At 41.5% G+C, this 27,388-nt stretch overlaps 1 protein-coding gene across 3 annotated transcripts in view; it reads left to right on the top strand.

Moving 5' to 3' along the window:
• Positions 1-27,388, top strand: part of Rnf169 (ring finger protein 169) — a 73,124-nt gene that overhangs the window by 18,235 nt on the left and 27,501 nt on the right. For all 3 annotated transcript variants that reach the window (XR_008213215.1, XR_008213216.1, XM_052714182.1), the window contains exons 2-3: positions 12,271-12,344; positions 26,483-26,632. Coding sequence is in view for 1 of the 3 variants with exons in the window: in XM_052714182.1 (XP_052570142.1) it covers positions 12,271-12,344; positions 26,483-26,632 (224 nt within the window). In the remaining 2 variants the exon portion in view is untranslated. The remainder of the gene's footprint in view (positions 1-12,270; positions 12,345-26,482; positions 26,633-27,388) is intronic.

Consider the following 27,388-nt stretch of genomic DNA (forward strand, 5'->3'; position numbering starts at 1 on the left):
CATTGCTGTCCACATCTCCTGTGTCCTTCCATCCCATGGCTTCTGCTCAGCATCACCATCCATTACTGTCCACTGTCTCCTGTGTCCTTCCATCCCATGGCCTCCGCTCAGCATCACCGTCCATTGCTGTCCACCGTCTCCTGTGTCCTTCCAACCCATGGCCTCTGCCCAGCATCACCGTCCATTGCTGTCCACATCTCCTGTGTCCTTCCATCCCATGGCCTCTGCTCAACATCACCGTCCATTGCTGTCCACATCTGTGTCCTTCCATCCCATGGCCTCTGCCCAGCATCACCATCCATTGCTGTCCATTGCTGTCCACTGTCTCCTGTGTCCTTCCAACCCATGGCCTCTGCCCAGCATCACCGTCCATCGCTGTCCACTGTCTCCTGTGTCCTTCCATCCCATGGCCTCTGCCCAGCATCACCGTCCATCGCTGTCCACTGTCTCCTGTGTCCTTCCAACCCATGGCCTCTGCCCAGCATCACCGTCCATTGCTGTCCACATCTCCTGTGTCCTTCCATCCCATGGCCTCTGCTCAGCATCACCATCCATTGCTGTCCACTGTCTCCTGTGTCCTTCCATCCCATGGCCTCCGCTCAGCATCACCGTCCATTGCTGTCCACATCTCCTGTGTCCTTCCATCCCATGGCCTCCGCTCAGCCTCACCGTCCATTGCCGTCCATTGCTGTCCACTGTCTCCTGTGTCCTTCCATCCCATGGCCTCTGCCAAGCATCACCATCCATTGCCGTCCATTGCTGTCCACTGTCTCCTGTGTCCTTCCATCCCATGGCCTCTGCCCAGCATCACCGTCCATTGCCGTCCATTGCTGTCCACTGTCTCCTGTGTCCTTCCATCCCATGGCCTCTGCTCAGCATCACCATCCATTGCTGTCCACTGTCTCCTGTGTCCTTCCATCCCATGGCCTCTGCCCAGCATCACCGTCCATTGCTGTCCACTGTCTCCTGTGTCCTTCCATCCCATGGCCTCTGCCCAGCATCACCGTCCATTGCTGTCCACATCTCCTGTGTCCTTCCATCCCATGGCCTCTGCCCAGCCTCACCGTCCATTGCCGTCCACATCTCCTGTGTCCCACTTTTACCCCCCAGTGTACTCATCTAGTTTCTGAGCAGCTTGCTTGTCTTTGCTGATACTTTTCTTGATACCTCCCATAACTCCAGGCAGCCTGGCCTTTATTATGTCAGCTCCTATTGGTCCTTTCTTCTTCCTTCAGATTCATCTGTGTATCCACGTTTGCCTTATAATGTGCTTCATCTCAGAATTTGAAAAAAGAGTTTGGTCTCATTTGTGCTTTGTGCTTTTATCATGAAATCTTGTTTTTCTTACAGTGCTTATGAAGTATGTAGATTTTAAATTCTTCTGACTACAGTGGAACAGATTGTAGCAGACAAACCCCTGCTGAGAATAACTCGAAGAGCCTTCTTTTAAAAAAAAAAAATCCATGTGAGAGCGCTGTAAGGTTGCCAAGGCAGCCAGGGCTTCAGACGTTTGTGGATTCTTGGCGAAGGGAGGAAGCAGCTAGTAAGAAGAGCAAGAAGCAGAGAGTCAGACGTGCTCTCCTCATGGGCCTGAGGAGACAAAAAGCATCGCTCAGGGTGCCACACAGCCAGACCTGACAGGCTAGGGCCCTAGTGAGGAGGAGCATTCCCCACCTGCTGTCCCTGGGACATTTGCTGGCTGAAGTGAGCAGGGTAAAAGGCTGGGGAGCCTTCCAGAAGCCACTAAGAAACAGGAGGTCTGTTTCTTCACTGTTTCTTCAGTGTTGAGGAGGAAAATTTCCAGGAGCTTCTGAGGAAAGCTGGGTCTGGTGAATGCCCAGGATCCTCATTGGACCCCTGTGGGGTGAGAGCAAGGTCAGAGTAAGGTTTACAAACGAGAGGCTGCAGGCAGTTTTGAGTCTGTTCATGTCCTGTTTAGGTTGTGGGGTGATTTACTCCTGACTGATGTTGGAGAACATGTTGGTGAACATCTCAGTAGGGAGATGATGCCATCCAGAGCTGCTGTGTTTTTATACACAGTGGATGACATCCTACCCCAAATCACCAGGCCAACTTAGAAGCTAGGAGAAAAGCAGACTTGTAGGAACGGCTGTTACAGAAATGGTGTCCCACTTACATAGTAGTTTTAGTCAGTTTCAGTCTGAAGGTCATTCAGGTGGTAGTCTTAAGTATTGTGAGTGATCTGCGGTGAACATTCTTGTACATACGTCTTTGCACACTTAAATATCTTTAAGATATGGTATCTTGTGCATGCTACTTCAGTCTCTATGAGTTTGTATATGTGTGAATCATGTTGATTTAGAGGGCATTGTTTTCTTAGTGTCCTTCATGCCCTCTGGCTCTTACACTCTTTCTGTCTCTCTTCTTTGGGGTTCCTTAAGCCCTAACGGAAGGGATTTAATAGAGACATCCTGTTTAGGCCTGAATGTTCCAAGGTCTCTTATTCTCTGCATAAAACTGGCTGTAGGTCTCTGTATTTGTTCCTATCTGCTGTAGGAGGAAACTTCCCTGATGGTGGCTGAGCACTGATCTATGAGAATAGTCATTTTATTGCTAGTAGTGTTTGGTTTTACCCTAGGTCCCTGGACTGTCTTGTTTCAGGTTCTTGGTCACCTAAGCAGTGTCAGGGATAGGTTCTGTCATGGAGTGGACCTTCAACCAAACCAGACATTGGTTGATTACTCCCAAAAACTTTGTGCCATCATTTCACTAGCATATTTTGCAGGCAGAACAGCATTGTACATCAAAGGGTTTGTGGCTGGGTTGGTGTTTATGTTTCTCTTTTGGTAGTTTGCAGAGTACCTTCCTGTACCAAAGATGCTAGAAAACAGGAGTGAATGCTCTATGTAGTCATCAGCTTATCTTCTCCATGTTTAAAGTGTTGTGTGGGTGTTGTCTTCAGCAGTGGGGCCTTATTGTCAGTTAGAAGAGAGCAACCTATAGTCTTAGCAACAACCTGGGCTGTTGGGGATTCATGTGGGACCCCTGTGGCCAACAACTCAGTTAGATATAATCCAATCTCAGAAGCTTCATTTGGTGACAAGAGGTGGCCAGTTTGGGCTCTGTCTCCCTCATTTTTTGGCTATTTCATTTAGATTGCCTTCATATATGTTTATATTTTAGGAAGTTTTTTCTGTGTTAGTTTCCATACTACTCCAGGGCCTACATGGGTCTGCGCCAGTTGGGGTCCGAGAGCCAAAAGGGGAAGTAGGCACATGCCCCCTTCCTTAACTCAGAAACAATCTCCAGTTGATAACCACTTGCAAATATAAATTTAGTTTCCTCAAAGTGAGTCTCAGTGGGGAAACAAACTACTCTTAAAGAGTAGACTACATGTCCGCAGTAGTTGGTCAACAGAAAATGAACTCTACGGCATCTTTGGAGATTCCTTGTCTTATGCCTTGTCAAGACTCTTTTTTATTCTAATTTTATCTTACTATTGTTTATTTTTATTTTATTTATATGTTTTTTTCTCTCTTTTTAGCCAGCAGGGCTTTTGTGTATATGTTATGGCTTCCAGTTTAGTGTTTTTATGGGATTCCTGAGTGTGCGAATGAATGGGTCTCTGCTCCTGTGCTTTCTCTTGGGCTCTTTTCCTTCCGTTCATTTGTTTTGTCCAGTTCCAATGTGTTAGTTTTGTTTTATCTTATTTTATTACTATCCCATAGAAGCCTGTTTGTTTTCTAATGAGAGACAGAAAGGGGGTGGATCTGGATGGGAGGGGAGATGGAGAGGAGCTGGGAGGAGTAGAGGGAAACTGTAATCAAGATATATAATGTGAGGGAAAAAAAAACTATTTTCAGTTAAAAAAAAGATAACAGTATCCTTACCAACTCTTGTCTATACCAAACTTTTTGATCTTTGCCAACCTGCTACATTAAAGTATTTTGTTTTTATAGTTTGTATAACCTAGGCTGTAATTTCCTATGTCCTTTGTTTTGTGTGTGTGTGTGTGTGTGTGTGTGTGTGTGTGTGTGTGTGTGTGTGTGTGTGTAAGTACACAGAATCTGAATCCAGATTGCCTGGGTTTCAATCATGGTTTTCTTACAGCACTGGGGCATTAGCAAACTAAAATCTCCTTACCTCAGTTTCCTCATCTGGAAAATGGTAATAAAGACACAGCACAGAGACATTATGATTAGTGATTTAGACATGGGCCCAGCACACCCTGAGTTCCACACAGTTGGCTACTATTGAAGGATGCTTTACTTTTAGCCTGGTACAAAGTGAGTAAGGAGAGTGGCTGAGAAGAGTGAGCGTAGAAGGTTGAGAGCATTTCAGGCATAGACGTGGGGCAGAGCCGTAAACTGTCGATGGAAGGAAGGAACGAGGTGATACAAACGACAGAGGTGGCAGAGACTGTGTCCCATGACTGTCTCTTATATGGTAGTGAAATGTATAAGTGGTGTAGAGCCAACTGTGGTGGTTATAGACAATTGTCCCTTTGTGTTTGAAGAGAATGCAACACTCTTTGGTTAACCATTTTTCAGTAGCTATTAATCTAACCCATGTATTTGCATGGTGGGAAATAACTCACCAAACACTTTAACAACTTACAACCTTTTGAGTTCATTGTTTTATATCATGTCTATAGTTCTAAGATGCGGTTATATTATTATAAAATCACAAATAAGGAAATTCATGCCAAGAGAGTTTTAAAAAATTGTCTCAAGGACAAATAGCTAGTCAGTGAGAATATTCTCACTAAAATCTAAGACTTAATAGGTCTTCCAAAATTCTCTTTTATTCTGTTACATTCATAAGAAATTAAACTTGTGGTGGGGACCCTCAGTCATGTCCCAGAACTAGAGGACAGTTGACTTTGGCCTTTGGGGTTGGTAAGCTAGCATCTTCCAGTACAATAGAGTAGGGTTCTTTTTTCTAATGCTACATTGAAGGACTAGAGAGATGGCTTAGGAGTTAAGAGCACTGGCCTCTCTTCCAGAGGACCCATGTTCAGTTCCCAGCACCACACAGCAACTCAAAACTGTAAGTCATCCACAGGCACCAGGCAAACACAGGTGCACAGACATACATACAGACAAAACACCCATACACAATAAATACAACTAAAAAAGCACTACAGTGAGTGTGGGTGTTCTGGTAGTGACACTGGACCTGGTGCAAGTAGCAAAATGTCTGTCTTGTAGTTCATTTCTTTTTATTAACGAATCTCTAGTCACCCTGCCCCAGGAGTCTTTTCTCAAGAAGGATCTTTAAGGATGTTTTTCTGTTCTTAGAATTTACATTAGACTAAAGTAAGTACAGTGCTTAAGTCACTGACCACAGGTGTGTATCATCCTTAGACCATCTCATCCCTTGGGAGTTTCTCTTCCTGGTATGCATAGTCAGAGTCAGAGGGCAGGCATCAGGAAATTCTGTCAGCCCCTGGATTTGTTTATGAATGGGGGTAGTCTGTGCTCACATGCATCCAAAGCCATGTCCAACACTTCTTTCTGCAAGGGAAGGAGTGTGAGTGGTTCTTCTCATGCTACTGAAACACTTGCTAAGTGTTTGAACACTTGAACGGTTGGTAGATGTTTTCCTGGGTAGACACTTTTAACCAGCTAAGCAGCAAGGTCTCATGGGATTGGTGTGTGTATATATGTGTGTGTGTGTGTGTGTGTGTGTGTGTGTGTGTGTGTATGTATGTATGTATATAAACTAACTCCTCTGTGCAAGAGAGGGTTGTGCTGCATTTCCTATTGGCCTTGATGTTTTGTTCCTCTGCTGGTAGTAGTGTTGCTGGCATTTCAACCTCAGTTTCCTCTTTTGGGGTAGAGAAAGCTGACATATAATCCTAAGAAGTGAGGAAAAATTAAGTAAAATCCCACATCAGCAGGTACAAACTATCTTACAAATCATGGAACCAGTTCATACTAACTGGTAATGTTAAGTGACCGCTACATAGTCTCCATTCAACTGTGGAAGAATGATTTGAAAGAGGAGCTTTTGGACCAGCAAGATGGCTCAGCAGGCCAGGTGCATACTGCCAGCCCTGACCGCCTGAGTGTGATCCCTGGGACCCACACAGTGGGGAGAGTGCTGACTCCACGGTTGTCCAACTTTTACCTCTGCATGCACACAGTAGCACACACACCCTCTCCTGTAAGTTGCTAAACATGTAATAACAAATTTAAAAGGGGAGCGTGCTTTCATTTTCTGACCTTTGCTTGGTCCATTTTCTCCATACTCATCCAAGCAGATTAAAATGTCACACTTCATAGAGTTTCAGAGACATTGTTTTGATGTTATAGTTATTCTAAGCCAAATAGCATTTTACCTGTAAGATCGAACTGTAGTGGAGTTTTACAGATTTTAGAGGAATGTTGACTAGGAATAAGAATGAATTAAAAGTTGATATTGAACCAACAACTATAGATGTGTAATATTGCTGTCATTTCTCAGATACAAACTGGGATCTAAAGAATTTTTAGAGCTAGGCATTTAGTAGTGCACATTTGTAATACCAGAATATAGAAAGAAAGCCAAGGCAGGAAGATCTTAAGGTTATCCTGGGCTACACAGTGTGTGTGTGTGTGTGTGTGTGTGTGTGTGTGTGTGTGTGTGTGTGTGTGTGTGTGTGTGTTCGCGCGCTGGAAAACCCACAAACTCAGATACTCACCAGGAGCACTAACAGGACTCAGCATGTAGTTGAGCTCATAACTGTGATTTAGGACAGTGAAGTAATACTGAGGAAAATCAACAGAAAACATTTTGCAGGACAAAGTCTGGGGGAAATTAGGTACAGGCTTCCATAGTTTTCTCTCAGTGGAGGCATGCAAGATATGTTTTATTCCCCCAGCAAAGAAAGTGGAGCAATATGTGAATGTTGCCAACCAGGGAAATTTGCTGGAGGCTTACTGCCTAGAGCTTTTGTAATGAATGGATCATATACACTTTCTGTTGAGCAGGTACCAAAATTTCATACTCCTAATAGATAAGCAGGTGTTTCTAGAGTCAGTGATGTGCAACAAACCACTCTTACCAGAAAAGCCAGGGAGGGTAGGAGCCTACCTGAAATCCAAGTTCAAGGCATCAGCCAAAGGCTATCTTTGTAGGCAAACCTTCATAATGATAGGCAGTTAGGTCTGCAATATCTTTTTGGCAATTAGTGGTTTGTATGTATTTGATATTTAGTATATAGTGTGTGCTCATTAACTGTTACATGTTTTTATTATAAAACTATTTTGTACCTTTGAGACAGAGTCTTATTGCATAGCTCAAGGTTGACCTTGGACCCAGCATGTAATCTGGGCTGGACTGGGATTCACAAAGATCCTTCTCCAGTTTTCTGAATACCAGGGTTACAGGTATATGCCACATACCAGGCCTATTACCAGGATTCTTCATTGACTCGTAGTAATAATACTACTTATAATTATGTTTTCCCGTGAGGTAGATTAGTTTAAAAAAAAAGTATTATGCTTTGTCGGGGGTCCCCACAGGCTTTACAGCAGGCAGGGCAACAATCCGGGTGAGGGAAGAGTGAAACTTAGCCCAACTTAGGTAACTAGTACTGGGCTAAACTTTGAGAGTCTGAGTTGATTTATTTTAGCCATATTTAAATTCAGCATGATTTTGGAAAAAGTTTTCTGGTAACAATTAACTCAATCCCATGAGTATAGCAGAGCTTAATACATGTTTACATTGAAATTCCTTATGAGTACATCTGGCTTCTTTCACAAAGATGGGTACTATTGACTCAGAGATAGTGCCCAAGATTTAGGGTCTAGGGAAAATGACTATGGTAAACATAATGCCTGTGGGTGTCGGATTGGCCTGGCCCTAAGATGACGTAGAAGTCACTTAGGCTGTTGTAAAGCACAAGTGACGTCACTCCAGGATGGGTTTTATGGCCTAGAAGCAATGCTAAAGATTTAGGGGAAAGAGTCTGGGGTAAACAAAACATACATTCTGGGGAACACAGTAGAGCCTGTCTCAAAGAGCAAGGAATCACCAGGTTGTAAACTACATCCTTTCCCAGCATTCCAGGAAGACATCAACTTAGGTAACTAGTACTGGGCTAAACTTTGAGAGTCTGAGTTGATTTATTTTAGCCATATTTAAATTCAGCATGATTTTGGAAAAAGTTTTCTGGTAACAATTAACTCAATCCCATGAGTATAGCAGAGCTTAATACATGTTTACATTGAAATTCTTTATGAGTACATCTGGCTTTGAAGAAACAAGCCTGTGTGTTTCACTTTTCCTGACTTCTTCAAGGCTTATCTGTGTGCACAAGGATCTCTTGCCCTCTACAATATTTTTTTTTAATACAGAGATGGTGATGATGATGATTATTATTGATGTAAGGTCTTATTATGTAGCCCAGGCTGGCCTCAGACCCAAGTTCTTCCTGTCTCACCCTTTGGAATGCTGAGGTTACAGGCATGAGCTATCATGAGTAGTTTAGCATTTTGCATTTTTAAATTATTCCAAACCAATATTAAGGTGATTTTGTCAGTTCTAATGTTAGTGAATATGTGATGGCATCCTACTCTTGTCTTTTGATTTCCAACAAGTTAGAGGCATAGTAAGATAGGATAGATCATAATAATTGTGGTCTAATTGCATATGAGATAGGTTGGCCAGTATTTTGATTTGTATTTGATAGATAAGTAGATTGAGGCAAAGAGAAGCTTTGATATTTCTGAATACTTTCACTTCATTGACAGAGAAAGTATCTAAACCCAACATTATGAGCCCACCCAAAGAGTTGTGATGCCAGATGCTGAGTTCCTGTTTAGCCTTATATGAATTTCTTAATAAATGTTCCAAAGTGAATTTAGCTTTTTGTGGAATATGCATATAAAAATAACTAAGTCTGTGTTTCTTATAAGTAACTTGCTAATAAAACCAAGTTATAAGATAAAAAGCATCACACTACTAATATCAGCTATAATCTTGTATTTAATAAATTATGCTGTATTCTACTGTCTGAAATAATTTACAAAGTGTTTTCACTCTCTGTGTACTCATTTGATTCTTATAGCCTGTAGTGAATGATATCGTTAATTAGAATTGTATTTACTATTATTCTGATTTTATAGACGAGGAAATTGAGCCTGGTTTATCTGAGGCTCTGATTCTTATCTAGGGTCAAGTTTTAAATTTTAGATTATTTACAAGATGAGGATATTAAATGCTTGAGACTTGAAATTTTTATTCACTTTTGAAATTAGTGTATACTGGTTATACAAAATAATAGAATTTGTTATATGATAAATAACCAGCAAGAACTGTTTTAGACAGAGAAAATTTCCTAATGATAAACTAAGTTGTCATTTTTTCCAGACTATCACTAAAGTATTTTTATTCTCTTGTGTTGGATAGTAGTCTTATTTATAAGCCTGAATAAGATTATGTTCCTTATGTTGCTCCTCAAAATACTTAGAATTTTAAAAAGTGAATCTGAGAAGATTGTTTTGGTTTGTACCAAAAGGAACTATGAAAAAGTTGATTATGTCTTGGTCTCAAGGTCTTCCAAATATGGTACAAAATGCAAAAGCTGTAAAAGAACAATTTGAGGTCAGGCATGGCATGCATGCCTTTAATCCTAGCACTTGGGAGGCTGAGGCACGTCAATCTCTGAGTTCCAGGCAAAGAGCCCATCTTAAAAAAAAAAGGAACAATTTGAGTAATCTATTAAATAAGAATATCTACCATAAGCAGAATCCACATAAATGATAGATAAGAAAAGTGTTGCTCTTCAGATGGTGGGACTTTAACAAATCAAAAAGATGAGTTTATGTGAGCAGTAAAGGAAACTGATCTCAGAGGAAATGTAAACTACTCTTAGCTATGTGGAAAGGCCCCAGTTTACTCATGAAAAAGCTAAAGTTTCAGCACTTGAGGTGTGCTGAACAGATGGCAGCCCCGTGCTGTGCTGGTGGGGCCGTAACCCAGTGTCTTTGTCTTAGGAAGGGTTTGTTATCTGTTACAGGCGTACTCATACTCATCTCGGGCTCAACGCTCAGTTGTCAGCGGTTGTTCTGTTGATAGACAAGCGGCCATGCAGAAGAGCGTATATGTAACGTCAGTGGTAGTGTTAGCAGTCACTGCAGGTTGGAGCCCACTGTGGTACCTGGCTTAGGTCTTTTAAAAATCTTTCTCTTTTTCTTCTTCTTGGTTTACTAGCTTCTGGTTTACTGTTTATTTCAGAGTACTATTTGAAAAATAGGAACAGCCAACCTTGTCAGTTGTAATCAGCAGAAATCTATATTTGCAAATTTAATCAGGAAAAGAATTTAATGAGAAAGAATATTGGGTAATAGTTGGCACTTGCGTAGCTAGTTGAAAGCTCAACTTGGAAAATGGCAGCCAGTATGAAAGATTCAAATCTGCATAGTATGGATTCTTTGAGACTGTTTGAAATGTCTTTGTAATGGAGTATATTAAAATATTTGAATTTTCTCGTTTTCTTTAAGTAATAAATACTCTGTTTATTGAGTGGACACACATATAGGTAAATATGATCAAGTGTAATATTTTTATTGCATATTTTTCTGTTTATTTTTTACTGCCTTTTTGGTTTACCTAATGGGTGTTTTTAATTGTGGCATATTAAATTTCTTACCATAATTTCATATTAATTTCTCCTTACAATTTTGCTTGTTTGCTGTGTTGTAAGTTCATACAAATTCATAACTGTTATCTTTTAATGAATATTTTGTGTTTTTAGGTAAGTAAGGAAGTACACTAGTTTCCTTTCTGTTATAAAATGCTGACCAAAATCAAGTTAGGGTAGAAAGAGGTTTATTTTAAAAGCCTGTGTAAGCAGGCACTGAAGTAGAAACCATGGAGGAATGCTGCTTGCTGGCTCGAGTACAGACTCCCACTTAGTTAGCTTTCTATACAGCCGAGGACCACCTGCTCAGAGTATGGTGACTGCATGTTCCTCCAGTGGGCTGGGTCTTCCTGCATCCGTTCACAGTCAAGACCATCTTCCACAGACATGCCAGGAGGACTTGTTCAAGAGGGGCACCACTGCAGTGCTTTTTGTAGGAGGGGAGAGAGATTGGCCTTAATTTTGGAAGCACTGCCCCTTTAATCATTCAATAATTTTTCCTTTTACTCCTATTCAAGTTTCTCTTCCATCTTTGCCATGCACCTGTGGTGCTGTGCTAAGCAGACCATTAGAGCCGCAGTTGCCTACCTCAGTTGTAGAATAGATAATGCCAACTGTAATGTTGTTGTGAAAGTTTCACTGACAAATGTGTGAAGTATCTTACCTGTAATAGGATTTCAGTACGTGTGTTTGAAGTATTTTTTTAAAAAAAAGATGTTTTTGTGATGAGTGTTTGGCCTGCAGGTATTTTGTACATAACATGCGTGTCTGGTGCCTGTGGAGATCTGAAGATGGCTTGGGTCCCTTGGAACTGGAGTTACAGATGGCTGTGAGCCACTGTGTAGGTTCTGGGAACTAAAGCCAGGTTCTCTGGAAGAACAGCTGATACTCCTAACTGCTGCGCCATCTCCAGCCCCTGAAGTACTTTTTCAAAAGGAGTTTTGCTATCCTTTCTCTTCTTCCTTCTCTCTGTTTAAGCATCAACTTTTAAATGCACGTGCTTGTAAGTGGAATGTGCTTTTGGGTATGACTGGAAGAGTCATCAGGTCTTGAAGTGGGTGAGGGTGATAGATTGTCTTCCAAACGGAGGGCAGGGTGTCGTCTTAGTGCGGGGAGAGCTTGATGTCACTCTGTTTAAGTATCTTCTTTATTCTTCGGTAGGCTTTCTTTTGGAAATATTTGAGACAACTGAAAAAGGACAACGGGCTTTTGAAGAACTTAGTTTTTCTAGAAGCAAGTGTGGTAGAGTTATCAGTAAATCACAAAACTATTACCATAGTTAGAGCACTGAACGTCTAGGGGATACAAGCTTTTGTCATATTTACAGAAATGAAGTGGGTACCCCTCCACCCTTTTGAAAAATAGGTTCTTTGTAGCCCAGGCTATTCTTGGATTTATGCTTTCAGCTCCTGCGTGCAGGGATTCCAGGCATGTACCTCCATGCTTACCTCTTCCTTTTTGATAACATTTAAGACTTACCTATTGTTCCTGTTCAAAACCGGCTTGGTCTACATAGTGAATTCCAGGACACCCAGAGCTATATACTGAGACCCTGTATCAAAAAACAAACAAAACATAATTTTTTTTTATGTGATTTATAATGTGGTAGTCAGTGGTAGGACATTGTCATGGTTCCTTCTTACAAAACCCTATTTAAAAGTATTTTCCTTTTCCTCCAGAGTTTATATTCAGAGCACCAATCAAATTAAGCAAGCCCGGAGAACTTCGTGAGGAATATGAATGCCTAAGAAAGGTACAGTGTACATATTAGCACAATGTTTATTTTCTTCAAGTTAATTGAAATATTGATGTTAAAGAATGCTTACTTTTGATTCATTGGGTCTTTAAAAATTTACAGTTCATAGTCTATCTTTCTACATACTATTTTATACCAGCCTATATAGATTTAAAGCTACACTTGAAGTAAACTTAGCTAAGAACCCTTTTGAGTTATCTTTTCACAGATGAAAGTGTAGCTTATAGGGGCCATCACACTCTACCAAGAAAAGTGTTCTTGACACTTAGCACAGCTCTTGCTAATAATTGTTTGTATTATTCTTCTTTGCCAGCACTTCTAGTTACTTATAGCTACTGTTATTTTTGTAGCTTTTACTTTAGTAAGTACTCCAGGAGAGTTATAATGGAGGCCATAGGGCATATGAAACATTCTCTTAATTACAAAATATTTACTATTCAGGAAGCTTTTAGTTGTGTTATCATAATCTTTTTTTTTTTTTTCCAATATTGGAGATTGAACTGAGGGAATGGTGGATGTACTCTGCCACTGATCTCCAACCTGCAACTGTTGCTTTTTTTGTTTTAATTTCAAACTAATTGTCTGAGACTGGCCTGTAGAAGTTTGATGTCAACCCTCCCTAGTCCTCCCCCTGCATTACCACTGCTCACCTGGGCTTGTAAATACTTAGGTAATGATTCTGCATGTGGGCAAGATCTACTTAATCAGAATCAGGCACTGTCACAGGTTAGAGGCAAGATTGAGTGATTGTTGTTCTCAGAGTGGCAAATGCTTGGAATAAGTGGCTCCAGGAGGAAAGGGTTTGTTTTGTCTCACAGTATGGAAGGATACAGTCACTCATGTGGAAAGGGCATGGCTGCAGGTGGCCATGTGGTGACAGGCACAGCTCTATGGTGACAGAAGCATGGGGCAGCTGCTTGCTCATACTTCTACAAGAAAGACAGGAAGTAAGGCTGGCTAGACACAGCAGCAGCTCATTTCTTCCATCTAGCCAAGTACACATGCACACACGCGCGCGCACACACACACACACACACACACACACACACACACACACACACAGTGTAAATGAAATGATATGATTTTATTATTCAGATATTTATTGAGTGCCTGGTATGAGTCACTGGCAATAGAGTATAGAAGAAGACACATACGGTCCTTGTCTTCAGGGAGATTCCTTTTTTTTTTTTTTGGTTTTTTGAGACAGGGTTTCTCTCTGTAGCTTTGCGCCTTTCCTGGAACTCACTTGGTAGTTCAGGCTGGCCTCGAACTCACAGAGATCCGCCTGCCTCTGCCTCCCGAGTACTGGGATGAAAGGCGTGCTCCACCACCGCCCGCCCGGCAGGGAGATTCCTTTGTAGGAGTAAGACAAGAAATAAGCAATCATGATTGAACATAATAAGGCAGTCTGAAGTCAGAAAGCAATGAGAGGGAGCATTAGAGCAGTGTTGGAAAGAGTGCTTAGGGACATTATTTCAGAGGCAAGACAGTCTTGAAGGAAGCAAATCAGGTAAAGCATGAGAAGCCCCTCAGAGGCCTAGGGACCAGCAGTCTGGCTTGTTCAGTGCGCAGGGACCTCAGTGTGTCTGAAGCATACAAATGGGAGCAGGCCAAAGCAGGTGAGAGGTTCTAGGAAACGAGTTGAGAGATGTTGAAGGGCCAGGTCAAAGAAGATGGAGTTAACCTGGTAAAGAGCCTAATGGAATGTGGGCAGTGGAATCTTACATGTAACTTTAAAGCATCTCTGGTTACTGTGTTAGAAATAGAATAGGCCAACAAGTCAGGAATTGTATTTATTGTAAATAGTAGAAACTCTGAATAGCTCAAAGTAGGTAAGAATAGATTTTTTTCTTTTGTTCTTGTCATAAAAACAAAGCAAATGACTATGTGAGTTGATGTAAGTATGTTAGCTATCTTATTGGCCATGCATATCCTATGATATGCGATACATCTTAACTACACCAGTAGAAAATTATTTTAAAGCTAATAAGGTTTTTCTTAAGTGTTTTTTTTTGTTTGTTTTTTTTTTTTTGGTTTTTTCGAGACAGGGTTTCTCTGTGTAGCTTTGTGCCTTTCCTGGAACTCACTTGGTAGCCCAGGCTGGCCTCGAACTCACAAAGATCCGCCGGCCTCTGCCTCCCGAGTGCTGGGATTAAAGGTGTGCGCCACCACCGCCCGGCAAGGTTTTTATTATCCTCCGGTAACACAAACATGGGAGACAGGTAGTTCAGGGCAGAGCACAGCAGCGTTATGACCCAGGGCTCTGAATTACTTTGTTTTTTCTGTTTACGTATCTCCAGAAGTGCTGTCTTCCTTGTGAGCTGGGTGATCCTGCTAGAGACACATCTATTGGGTGAATTGGGTCCTTTGAAAGAGCTTTCCCTGACTCATCAGAATTTTAAATTCTAATGTCACAGATCCCTGTTGCTAGGGAGCCTGGGAAGTTTACTGAGTAACATCAAGATTTCTCTAGTAAGAAAAGAGAGCATGGCTACTGGCTGAGAACTTGCAGTATCTGCCTCATACAATAGAAATAAGACCAATAAGAATACTTTTTGTTGTAAGCAATGTTAAGTTAAACCACTGTTAAAGTTTTACTAGAAGTTTAGTAGAGAGGGTACAGTAGATTAGAAGATGTATATAAGGAAGTTATTAGAGTTGCATGTTGTTGTTTTGTTTTTGAAATACAAGTCTTACTGTGTAGCCCAGGTTGGTCTTGTACTCGGTCCTTCAGCCTCCCGAGAAGGTGAAATTATAGGTATGTGGCACTGTGTCCACTAGTTATTAAGGCTTTGGGTCGTGGATCTAGGTTTATTAAAGAAGGGACTTAAAAGCATAATGGGCAGTGGATAAAAAATGAGCTGTCCGTTTTATATCAAGAAAGAACTGTAGAAGTTAAGATCACTAGCATAGGAGTAAAGTTGAAAAGCTAGGATGTGGTGGTCTAAATGTGAAAGGCTTAAAGGGAAAGTGATTTCAGGAAGCGCTCTCTCTCTCTCTCTCTCTCTCTCTCTCTCTCTCTCTCTTTTTCTGTGTGTGTGTGTGTGTGTGTGTGTGTGTGTGTGTTATATAAAAAAAAGTATGTGTTTGTGCCTGTGTATGGGTATGTGCATGTGAATGTAGGTGCCTGCAGAGACCAGCCGTCAGAGGCATCCTTGCTCCTGGAGCAGGTTGCAGATAGTCACGAGCCTTTTGACATTGGTTCTGGGACCTGAACTTGGGTCTTCTGCAAGAGCAGCAAGCGCTTTAACTGTTGAGCTAACTCTCTGATTAAAGAAGCTGTATTTTTAAAAATCCTTTTCACTATCTTTCTGCTTGAAACTATAAAATAGAACCTGTTTTACTAAGACTTGAACATTTCACTCAATCTATTTGGCTATATATATGTTGTATCAGAACCTAGATTTAAACTAGCTTTTTCCTTATTTGTTTTCTGTTTATTCGCTTATTTTAGGAAACACTTGCAGCAACCTAGGGAGTTTAAAACATGTTCTGTCATATCACAGAAGCAGCAGCTTGTTGACCTATTTTAAAATGTTTTTCCTATGTTTTTAAGTACAAATGTTTATTCAGTTGTTGCTTATCTAATCCTAAAGCCTCTTCTTTATGAACAGTGACTTATGTAACAATGTCCTTGGCTTGTGATAGGACTGGATGCATTTTAAGATTTCTAGTGTTCTTATGTCTATTCTGTCTGCTATTTTTTCCTCCAGAACATTACTTACTGTTTGAGAAAATGCCCATTTCTGACATGTTCTGGTGTTCCTCTTTCTAAAGACAGAGAAATAGTGCAAGGCCTTATTATCTAAGGGCAGGCAAATGCCTGGTACAAGGAAAAGAAAACCCCTAAGAGAGTGCACTTTAATCCTCACTACGCCAGGGAAGACCGTCTCTCTAGGCTGGATGCTTAAACTTAAAGAGCATTAGTTAAGGTTGTAGTCCCCTATTGCTATTTGCGGCTACACAGATGGGAAACAGCTTTCTCAAGGAATGTACTTTCTGGAGAAAATAACACGCATAGGAAGTTCAGAGCGTGATCAAATTGAGAGGAACAAGTTATTCAGGTTACTTATGAAATGTGATATTTTTGCCTTGCTACTTTCATATTTATGAGACAGGATCAATACTTGTAAGATTACTATATTAATATAGTTGTTTTTATGGCTTAGAGAATAATTTAAACAAAATCATCTCAATGTTACTTGCAAACCAAACAAAGGAATCATCTTTCTGTAACTATGTAGCCTCTAGTATAAATAAAATACTTTGTTAAACTATCTGATTAATTAGGCTTTGTAGTAGTTTGAATGAAAATGGCCCCATTGGCTCATAGGGACTGGCACTATTGGGAAGTGTGGTGTTGTTGGAGGAAGTGTGTCACTAGGGGTGGGCTTTGAGGTCTCAGAAACTCAATCCAGGCCTCGTGTGTCTTAGTCTCTTCCTGCTGCCTATGGATCCAGATGTAGAACTGTCAGCTCCTCTCCAGCACCATGTCTGCCTGCATGCCACCATGCTTCCCACCATGATAATGGACCAAACCTCTGAACTGTAAGCCAGCCCCAATTAAATGTTTTCTTTTATAAGAGTTACTGTGGTCATGATATCTCTTCACAGCAATAAAACCCTAACTAAAACAGAAGTTGGTACCAGGTACTGGGGTATTGCTTTGACAGGCCCAACAATGCTTTTATTCAGAGGAATTTGGACTTTGGGTTAGAAAAGCAGTTAAATGTTTTAAGTGGGGCTTAATGGACCATCCTAGTAGGAACATGGAAGACGGTGGTGCTCAGAATGACTTAACTATGGGGCCCAGCTCAAGAGGTTTCAGAGGAGAGGACTATTAATATGTGGCCGAGAGACCTTGGCTGTTTTTGCCCTTGTCCAAAAATCTGCCTGAGGCTAAGTTGAAGAGTTATGGTTTAACAGCTTTGGCAGAGGACATTTCAAAACAACCTTAGCATTGACTGTGTTGCTCAGTTATCAGTGGTCAGTCTTATGCAGATCTATAATGAAAAGGAGCAAGTTGAGCAAGGAAAAATACAAACTATAGAGTATGAGGAGAAAAGGAGCACTAGGAAAAAGTTTAAAGGAAAGCCTCATGCTCAATGGAGTAAAGGGAATGGTGACCTCAGGGCAAGACCCCATCAGCTAAGCTTCCAACTTGTGAAAAGGAATTGAAGAACAGCTTGGGTCCATGCATGGTGGTACATACTGTAATCCTAGTACTCAGCAGACAGAGAGGCAAGCAGAGGTCTGAGTTAAAGGGCAGCCTGGTCTACAGATTGAGTTTCTGGACAGCCAAGCTTAGGCAGTGAAGGAACCATTGAAAACAGAAAGCTGGGGAAGATATAATTGAGCGAGGAGCGCTTGTTCCAGCCCTGGCAAGCAGCAGAACTTCCAGCTGAGGCCCGTGGTTCTGGCTTTAGAGTCAAGGATAGAAGAAGGGCATTATAGAATATCCCTCCATAACTAAGGAAAGTCACTGAAGCTAGGCATGTGTCAGGGGTGTCCCTGCATGGAGGCCTAGAGAGGCCATTGTGTGAAGCTGTGAAGGGGAATCCTGGATTGCCTTGGAGACTCCAAAATGTTGGAGATGCCAGGGCCGTGGAATATCTGCCAAGGAGAGCTGCTGACAGGCAGTGGAACCAGCTCAAAAGAGAGAATTGTTGCAGTTCACAAAGCAGAAAGGAGTTGGAGAACTGAAGAGGGTTTTGACATCAGATATGGAATTTGGAGTTTGCCCAGCTGGTTTTCAGTCTTACTTTGGTCCAGTATTTCCTTACTCTGCTCCCTTTCCTCCATTTTGTAATGGTAGTGTATATCCTGTGCCATTGTATGTTGGAAGTTTGTGATCTGCTTTTTCATTTTGATTTTACAGGGGATTACAAATAAGAAATTGCATGAGTCCCAGAAGAGACTTTGAATTTTGGACTTTTAAACAATGTTGAGACTATTGTAGACTATGGAGACTTTTGAAGTTGGACTAAATGCATTTTGCATTATGATACAGCTATAAGCCTATGGGGGCCAGGAAGTGGAATGTTGCCATTGAATGAAATAGCCCCATAGACATAATTCTTTATTGATTCTTTGGGAGTTTCACATCATGCACCCCAGTCCTGCTCACCTTCCAGTCTCTCCATGCCCTCCCCTCACCCCTGCAGCATGACCCCCCAAAATTAATTTAAAGCAAAACAAACAACCACCTCATTCCTCTGTCTTTCTTTTTTTTTTTTTTTTTTTTTTTTTTTTTTTTGTTTTTTTTTTTTTAAGATTCATTTATTTATTACATAGGCAGCGTTCTGTTTGCATGTGTCCCTGCAGGTCAGAAGAGGGCGCCAGATCTCATTACAGATGGTTGTGAGCCACCATGTGGGTGCTGGGAATTGAACTCAGGACCTCTGGAAGAACAGCCAGTGTTCTTAACCTCTGAGCCATCTCTCCAGCCCTCCTCTGTCTTTCTAACACCTCTTCATTTATCCTAGTGGCATTGGGAGCTGTGGTGTGTCACACAGTCTACCTTTTTGTCCAATCAACCCCACCCACAAATATTCATTGCAGTGAGTCATTGGTCTGCTTCAAGGCTTCTGCCACACCACCATCATTGGGCTCTCACCGAAACTCCTCTTGGACATCCCGCTGTTGGCCAGAGTCATGGAGATCCTGCAGTTATTGTTCCGTGGAACCAGTCCCTCCATGAACTCCAGCAGGTCACAGATGTAGGGGATGTTAGGGTGGGCCAACCCAAGGCCCAGAGTGTGGGTCTAGGTGGTAGCTGAGCTGGCTGGTCTAGGCCAGTGGGACCACCCCCTTCAGGCAAGGGGCAGAGCTGAGCTGAGCCATCTTTATAGCCCTTTTAAAATACATTTAAAAGTCTCACTTTTTTTTTTGAAACAGGGTCTCTCTGTGTATCCATGGGTGTCCTGGAACTTAATATGTAGACCAGGCTGTCCTCAAACTCATAGAAATCTGTCTGCCTCTGGCTCTGAATGCTGGGATTAAAGATGTATGCCACCATGCCCAGTTCACTGACCCTTTTTATAATTAAGAATCTACTTGTTTATCTCAGGCTTTTAAAAAAAAATGCAGATATTTGTCAAATGACATGTATTATATAGTTAATATTAACCTAAGCTGAAAGACAATATTGCAAAGTCAACTGCCCGACTTCAAATCCTGTTTTTGCTACTTACTAATATGTGAATTTAAACAAGCTACCGAATCTTTGTATAGTTCAGTTTCTTGGTCTTTAAAATGGATACCATAGTCTCTAGTTTACCCTTATTGTGAAACACTGTTGGCACATGGAAATCCATATATAAGTATTAATTATTCTTATTAGAATTAAAAAAAATGAGCTGCTCCAAGTTGCTGCTGTTTTTTTTTTTTTTTTTTTTTTTTTTTTTGGCTTGGGTAAGAAAGGAAAGACTTTCAGAAGTTGTAGTTGGAAGCTGGAAAGCTAGTGCTGTGTAGACCAGGTGAATAGCCTGTCCCTTAGAACAATGATATTGAGCATCTTTTCTTGTGTTTCTTGTGTTCTGTATGTTACATTAGATGTTATATCTGTGAATTTTTTTTGCCAGTTTTCAAATTTTTCTTAATCTTATAAGATTTTTATATAGTCTAGACTTCATTCTTTCCATGGGCATATACTCTGTATCATAAGCTCTGGCTATACCATTTTCTTTTTTTTTTTTTTTTTTTTTTTTTTTTTTTTTTGGTTTTTCGAGACAGGGTTTCTCTGTGTAGCTTTGCGCCTTTCCTGGGACTCACTTGGTAGTCCAGGCTGGCCTCGAACTCACAGAGATCCGCCTGGCTCTGCCTCCCGAGTGCTGGGATTAAAGGCGTGCGCCACCACCGCCCGGCTCCATTTTCTTAATTAGTGATTGATGAGGAAGGATCCAGCCCATTGTGGGTGGTACTATCCCTGGGCTACTATCCTGGGTTCTATACGAAAGCAGGCTGAGCAAGTCATGAAGAGCAGTTCAGCAAGCAGCACCCCTCCATGGTCTCTGCATCAGCTCCTGCCTCCAAGTTCCTGCCCTGTGTGAGTTCCTGCTCTCACTGCTTTTGATGAGAACTGTTATATGGAACTTTGAGGGAAATGAACCCTTTCCCTCCCAAGTTGTCTTTGCTCAGAATGTTTCATCACAGCAATAGTAACCCTAACTAAGTCAACCAATATATTGATATTTTTCAAAATATAAAAACAGAATAAAAAACAAACCCACAAACCTTGCTCTTCAAATCTGTCATTAAAGAAATAAAAAGGCAAAACAAAGATTAGGAGAAAATATTCTCAGAACGTGTATCTAACAGTGAACTTGTATCCAGTGAAATATAGCAGAAATTCTTGTACATGCTAATAAGATAATACGTAAATAAGTAAAAGTATAAAAGGGCAAAAGGTTTGAAAATATATTTCACAAAAGAGCATAGCCTAATAAGGACATGAAAAGACAGCATATTTAGCCATCAGGGAAATACTAACTAAAACCACAGAGACAGCACCTTACATCCTCTCCCATGGCCGAAAAGACTAAATGTAAGAAAGAATGTGAGCATCTGGAACAATTGGAACTTTGTGTCTTGCAGGTGGAGCTTTACAGCGATATACCCATCATGGAAAGCATTTACTCAGTAGCTTATATATTTCAACCTGCACTTTGTAGTATTTGAGTAGAATTTAAAAGTGAGGTATGTTCGTGCAGTGAAATAGGTCTTACTAATATAAAGGAATATCTAATAACAAACTCAGTTATATGAATAAGTCTCAAAAACAAACTGAATGAACAACTGACATAGAGAATTGTAGAGTTCTGTGTGTGTGTGTGTGTGTGTGTGTGTGTGTGTGTGTGTGTGTGTGTACTCACAGAGGCCAGGGGGTGTTTTATTTTATGGAGCTGGACTTAAGAGGCAGTTGTGAGCTGCCTGTTGGTGCTGGGAATTGCAGCAAGCCCTGCTAACGACTGCCAAGCCATCGCTCCAGCCCTAACATGATTGATTAAAAAAAAAAAAAAATCAGTCATGATAGTGCATGCTTTTAAATCCCAGCGCTCAGGAGCAGAGACTGGGGATCTTTGTGAGTTCAAGTCCAGTCTGGTCCATATAGTGAGTTCCAGGCCACTCAGAGTTGCACAATGAGACTGTCTTAAAAAAAGTTCAGTTGAAAGTGGATTCTCAAGACCTTATGGTATGTGGAACTGCTTAAATGAAACAGAAAAAGCACTTTCCATGCAATTAAGACTGAACAGTGGTACAGATTGGGGTTTTCTGTGTTTAGGCTCTGTGGGAAGGAAATTATGTATATATGCACACAGGTATGTTGTAGTTGTTCATTGTCTTTTGCAGAAACTAGGTAATTTATAAAGACAGAGGATTACTTGAAGGTGGCACAGTCCTTAAACATGGTCCTTGCATCTGCTAATTATTTGGTGAGGGCTTTCCCCTGTGTTGTAACATGACAGAGGCAGTTGCATAGTGTGATGGCTTGAGTGAGATGTCCCCTTAGTCATTTGAATGGTTGGTGGCACTGTTTGGGGAAGCTTAGGAGGCAGGGCATTGCTAGGAGTATGTCCCTGGGGTGGGGATTTGAGGTTTAAAAGCCCCATGCCTTTCCTATTGCTCTACTTCCTGATGGTTTAAGATGTGAGTTCAGTTTCCATCTCCAGCTGTCATGCTTCCTCTCTGCCATCATGGACCCCCACTCTCTAACCACAGCCCCAAAGAACTCTTCTTAAGTTGCCTTGGTCATGGCGTTTTATCACAGAAAAGTAACTAATACACATGTTAAGACAGCAAGTGTGCTAGCAGAGCACATCTCTCTTCTCATTACGAAGTCACTAATGTGATCAGAAGGACCCTGCCCTCATGACTGCATCAAACCCTAATCTCTCAGAGCCCTGTCTTCAAATACCATTACCATGCAAATATGAGGGTTACATTTCCAACACATGGACTTTGGTGAATACATTTAAGCTGAAACACACAGACATATATGTATGTATATTTTATCCTGACAGTCCTCATATCTAAATACTATATATAACTCTTACTAGCAGGGCAAAGATGTGAATATCCATGCCAAGAAGAGGATGTGCAAGTAGTGAGCTTAGGAAAGGTGCTCTGCAGGGTTGTTATCAGAGGAATGCAGGTTAGAGTCAGAATGCAGTACCAACCCACGGGATGGCAAAAATAGTACTGAGTGGTGGAGAATCTGGGAGCGACTGTTGTCCTCCTACACTGAGGGGCTGCAGGTGGGAGTGTAGTTTGATAACTAACTTGAAAAGCTGGCAGCTTGCCCATATCTTATGACTCACAGTTTCTCAAGATACTATTTTGTGGTATGCACCTACCTAGTCATTCTTGAAATCAGCTTATTTCTAAATAGCCACAGACTAGAATGTCTCCAGATATCTATGAACAATAGAATGGTTAAATTGTTTTAAAATCAAACAATAGAATACAAAAAACAAAATGAGAAGGAACACAGAGATAAGTTTCACAGAGTGATCAGTGAAGGATGACAGTCAAAAAGCATAAAACTCCATGTATGTGAAATTCAAAACTAGGCCAAGTATAGTGGCACATGTTTGTACTCCTAGCATTTGAGAAACTGAGGTAGTAGGCTGGAGAGTTCAAGGCCAGCTTGTACTCTAAAGTGAGATGCTGCCCCTACCCCCCCCCCCCCCCCCCCCCCCCCCCCGCCAAGCAAGTAGATAAAATGATTTTTAATAGAACCAAACAGGGCTGGCAAAAAAAAAAAAAAAAGTCAATGAAATGATTCCTAATGATACTTTGCTATACTCATAGATCAGTGCCTAGCCTGATTGTCATCAGAGAGGCATCATCTAGCAATTGATGGAAGCAGATTTAGAGACCCACAGCCAAACATTAGGTGGAGCCAAGGGAACCCCACAGGAGAGGCGAGGGGAAGGATTATAGGAGCCAGAGGGGTTGAGGACACCAGAAGAACATGGTCCTCAGAATCAACTAAACAGGGCTCAAAGAGGCTCACAGAGACTGAAGCCACAATCATGGACTCTGTATGGGTTCGAGCTACGTCTGCTGCATAGATGTTATGGTTGTGTAGCTTGTGTTCTTGTGGGACTCCAGGAATAGGGGGTGTCTCTGATTCTTCTGCCTGCTCTTGGGACCCTTTTCCTCCTACTTGGTTGCCTCGTCCAGCCTTGATATGTCTGGTCTTATTGTAATTTGTTATGCCATTTTTGGTTGATATACCTGCTCTTTTTTTAAGGGAAATGGAGGAGGAATGGATCTGGGGAGAGAGGAGGTGTTTGTGTCGCGGGGGAGCGATGCTGGGAGGAGTGGAGGGAGGGAGCCATCGGGATGTAATATTTGAGAGAATTAAAAAAAAATTTTTTTTTGTTGTTATTTTAAAGAAACCCAGATTGTTGTTACTTTGGGATAAGGAATTGGTCCAGGGAACAGCTACAGGTTGAAGTTCCCACAACCCACTTCTTAAGTACAACTAGTTTACTAGAATGCTCCCTTAAACTCAGGGAACCTCCTGTGTTCACTATTCGACACCAAGGTTATACCCACACATACAGATGAAGATATGAGCAGGGCAAGTCCAGTCTGTCGCTTCGGCACGGTCCCTAGGTGCACCATCCTCTGTGTGCTACCCAAAGCTGTTAGATCCTTTCGTGGAGTCTTAGAGGTGTGAGTGAAACATGGGAAGCTGTACAAATGTCATGGACACTGAGGCTGAGGTCTTAGCTCAGCACCTGGCAGACAATTAGCAAATAACAATTACTATAATGCTAAAACCTGATCACTTTGGGGCCACTCTTTGCCTCTGTATCCCCTGAAAAGGAAAGTGCCTATCGGTGTGGCTGTGGTCAGTTGTTAAACAAGAGTCTCTGAGATGGTAGAAGACATGAATTCTTTCTTCCCTGTGGCCGGGAGCACTGACATCAGTTTTGTTTCCTGTCTGTGGATTTGTTCTTCTTCCTATATTGTCTCATTTGAAGTGGGTGGAGCTGGGAGTCCATCTCATTTGAATCTCCTCCTTGCATAACATTGTGTGTGGTATTTTCTGCTTATGGACAACCACTTAAAGCACGTTCAGTGTCTTAGAGACTAAGTCAGGCTTATAGGAATCAGACACATAGAAATCATAAAAATAAGGCTAAGCAGGCACTGTGGGCTATTATTATTATTATTATTATTATTATTATTATTATTATTATTATTATTATTTAAACCTAGACACAACATCCTATCAAAAGTGTGTTTTTAACCAGGCGAGATGGTGCAAGTGTGTAATGCCAGCTCCGAGGAAGCCAAGGGAGGAGCACTCTCAGCTCAAAGCTAGCCTGGGCTACATAGTGAGAACTTTTGTCATAAAACAGGGCCAGTGCGATGACTGAGGGAGTAAAGACACCTGCTGCCAAGCCTGAGCACTTGAGGACGATCCCTGGACCCACCTGGTAGAAGGAGAGAGGAAACTCCTACAAGTTGTCCTCAACCACATGGACACCATGGCTTGCTCGCATGCTCCTGCTCGTCTGTGCAAATATTCACACAAAATAAATAATACATTAATTAAAAATAAAACAACACCCTCCCCGAAACTATCCTTTTTTCTTTAGCTTTATCTTTTACAAGAAATGAAAACTATAACTATTTTATCAGTACTTGGGATATATTATCTCATTTAAATTTATTAAAACATTGAACCATAAAAATGAAATAAAAGTAGAAAGGACTTCTTGATATACTGTAAGAGCACAGTAAGATCCTCTGATAACTATTTAGAATACTTACAGTCATAGTTTTCTTAGAGGAAGGCACAGGGGCCCCTGTTCTGAGCTAAGTAAGTGATGAACCATTTACCTAAGATTGCCCAGGTTTTTATTAAAGTCCTCTTCTAGTTGCATAAGACAACACTGTCTTTCCCAAATGAGAAGCATATATCTATGCCTTAGATTTCTTTGTAGGTCTTGTGTCTTCGTTGACCTATGTTGTGACTATAGGATATGAACATAAAATGCAGGATGTTGGAACTGGGAGAAGTCATTGTTGTTGCTAATAAGACCCAGCCAGCTCCTCACGTGCTCTTATGGCTGCTTCGGCTCTCCTCCTGGCCGAAGTACAATTATATGTAACTTATGGGGTAAGAATTTTTAGGTTAAAGTTTTGTTTTTTCCTGTGTGAATAGACCTATATATACAGCTAGCTCTTTTGGTTTTATGTTGCTTCAGAATGCAGAGTAGCACAGAGACTGAACTGACAACCAGGGAGCCTGCACGGGACTGACCTAGGCAGTTTGCATACATGTTACAGTGTGTAGCTTGATCTTCTGTGGGACTCCTACCAGCAGGAACAGAGGTCTTCTCTCACTGTTTTGCTGGCTTCTGGGACCCTGTTCCTCATACTGGGTCACCTTTCCCAGCCTTAATATGAGGGGAGATGCCTAGTCTTACTGCAACTTGATGTGCCATATTTTGTTGATATCTGTGGGAGGCCTGTCCTTTTCTGAAGGAAAACGGAGGGGATGGGTGGGGAGGGACTTGGAGGAGAGAAGGGAGGAGAAACTGCAGTCGGCATGTAAAAATAATAATAATAATAATAATAATAATAATAATAATAAATCATTTAAAAACCATAACCTTGGCTGGGCAGTGATGGCGCACGCCTTTAATCCCAGCACTTAGGAGACAGAGGCAGGTGGATCTCTGTGAGTTCAAGGCCAGCCTGGGCTACAGAGTGAGTTCCAGGAAAGGCGCAAAGCTACACAGAGAAACTATTTCGAAAAACCTAAATAAATAAATAAATAAATAAATAAATAAATAAATAAATAAATAAATAAATAAATAAATGAAATTTTAAAAAATCATAACCTCACCTTAGACTATATATACACACAATTGTTCATATTATATTTACTTATATACAAAGTTTATTGGGAAAATAAAGAATGCAGAGCAATTCTGTCTTACTCTGTGAAGTATGTTAGGTAGAGCCAAGTAAAAGCAGATTTATGTAAAAATTGGGGTGGCCATGTCTAATGAGAGTCACCCTGGAGGCTGCCACTTGTCTAGTCTAAAGAGGTTTTTAAGTCTGAGATTTCTTTAAACTCCACTGTCTGTATGATTTGTATTTTTCAGCTGAGAGAAGAGAAGTTACAAGAAGAAAAAACTTGTGAAGATCAGATCCACAAGATACTGCAGGAGGATTCAGAAATGGGGAAAAGGAAAACAGATGAACAGAAAAAAAGAGATGAGCCAGTAGTAGTGTTGAAAACAAGTCTGGAGCAGGTTAGTGGTCACCTTCTGGATGCACATCTGCTTCAATCCAGCAGTTCAGCCAGGGATGTGGGTCTGAGAGCTTTGTGTTGGTGAACCACGGCGCCAGAAATACCTACCCATTGACTGTGCAGCCTAAGAGTAGGGAAGCGCTTTCTGTCCAGATCGAGATGGAGGAAGTAATTTTGAATGGGACAGTGGAACCTGTGGCAACCTGGGATAGTGAGCTACATGTGTTATAAATTATTATTACGCTCCCCCCCCCCCCAGGGTATCCTATACGTGCAGGGAACCATGCTGGCACGTTGGGCAGATGCAGTGGCAGGCTGGCATGTGACCCACTCCATGCAGGCATGGCAGGTGGACATTCACATCCCAGAGGCTGCATCCACATGGAGAGTTTATTATAATAGAGTGATGAAGAGGCAGAGAGACAGAAAGAGGGAGACAGAGAGAGGGAGAGTGAGAGGAAGAGGAAGAGGGGAGTCCAGGTACGCATACCTCGTGGGAGTGGAGGGAGGGACAGAGGGAGGGGGGGAGGGGAGAGAGAGAGAGAGAGAGAGAGAGAGAGATGGGCCAAGTTTTTCCTTAAAAAGAGACTTTTACATCAGGACACAGGGTGGCGCCAAGGGGCAGGATTGGAATATTAACATGTGATAAGCTTTGTATGTATACCATTATATTGACATATGTGCTGGTTGTTTACATTAAACTTTATACATCTTAGTATCCTCAGTTAGATTTCTTTAAAGCTGTATTTTACTTTCC

This window comes from Peromyscus californicus, unplaced genomic scaffold, assembly GCF_007827085.1.
Source record: "Peromyscus californicus insignis strain IS unplaced genomic scaffold, ASM782708v3 Scaffold_4__1_contigs__length_199733344, whole genome shotgun sequence".
Taxonomy (NCBI): Eukaryota; Metazoa; Chordata; class Mammalia; order Rodentia; family Cricetidae; genus Peromyscus; species Peromyscus californicus.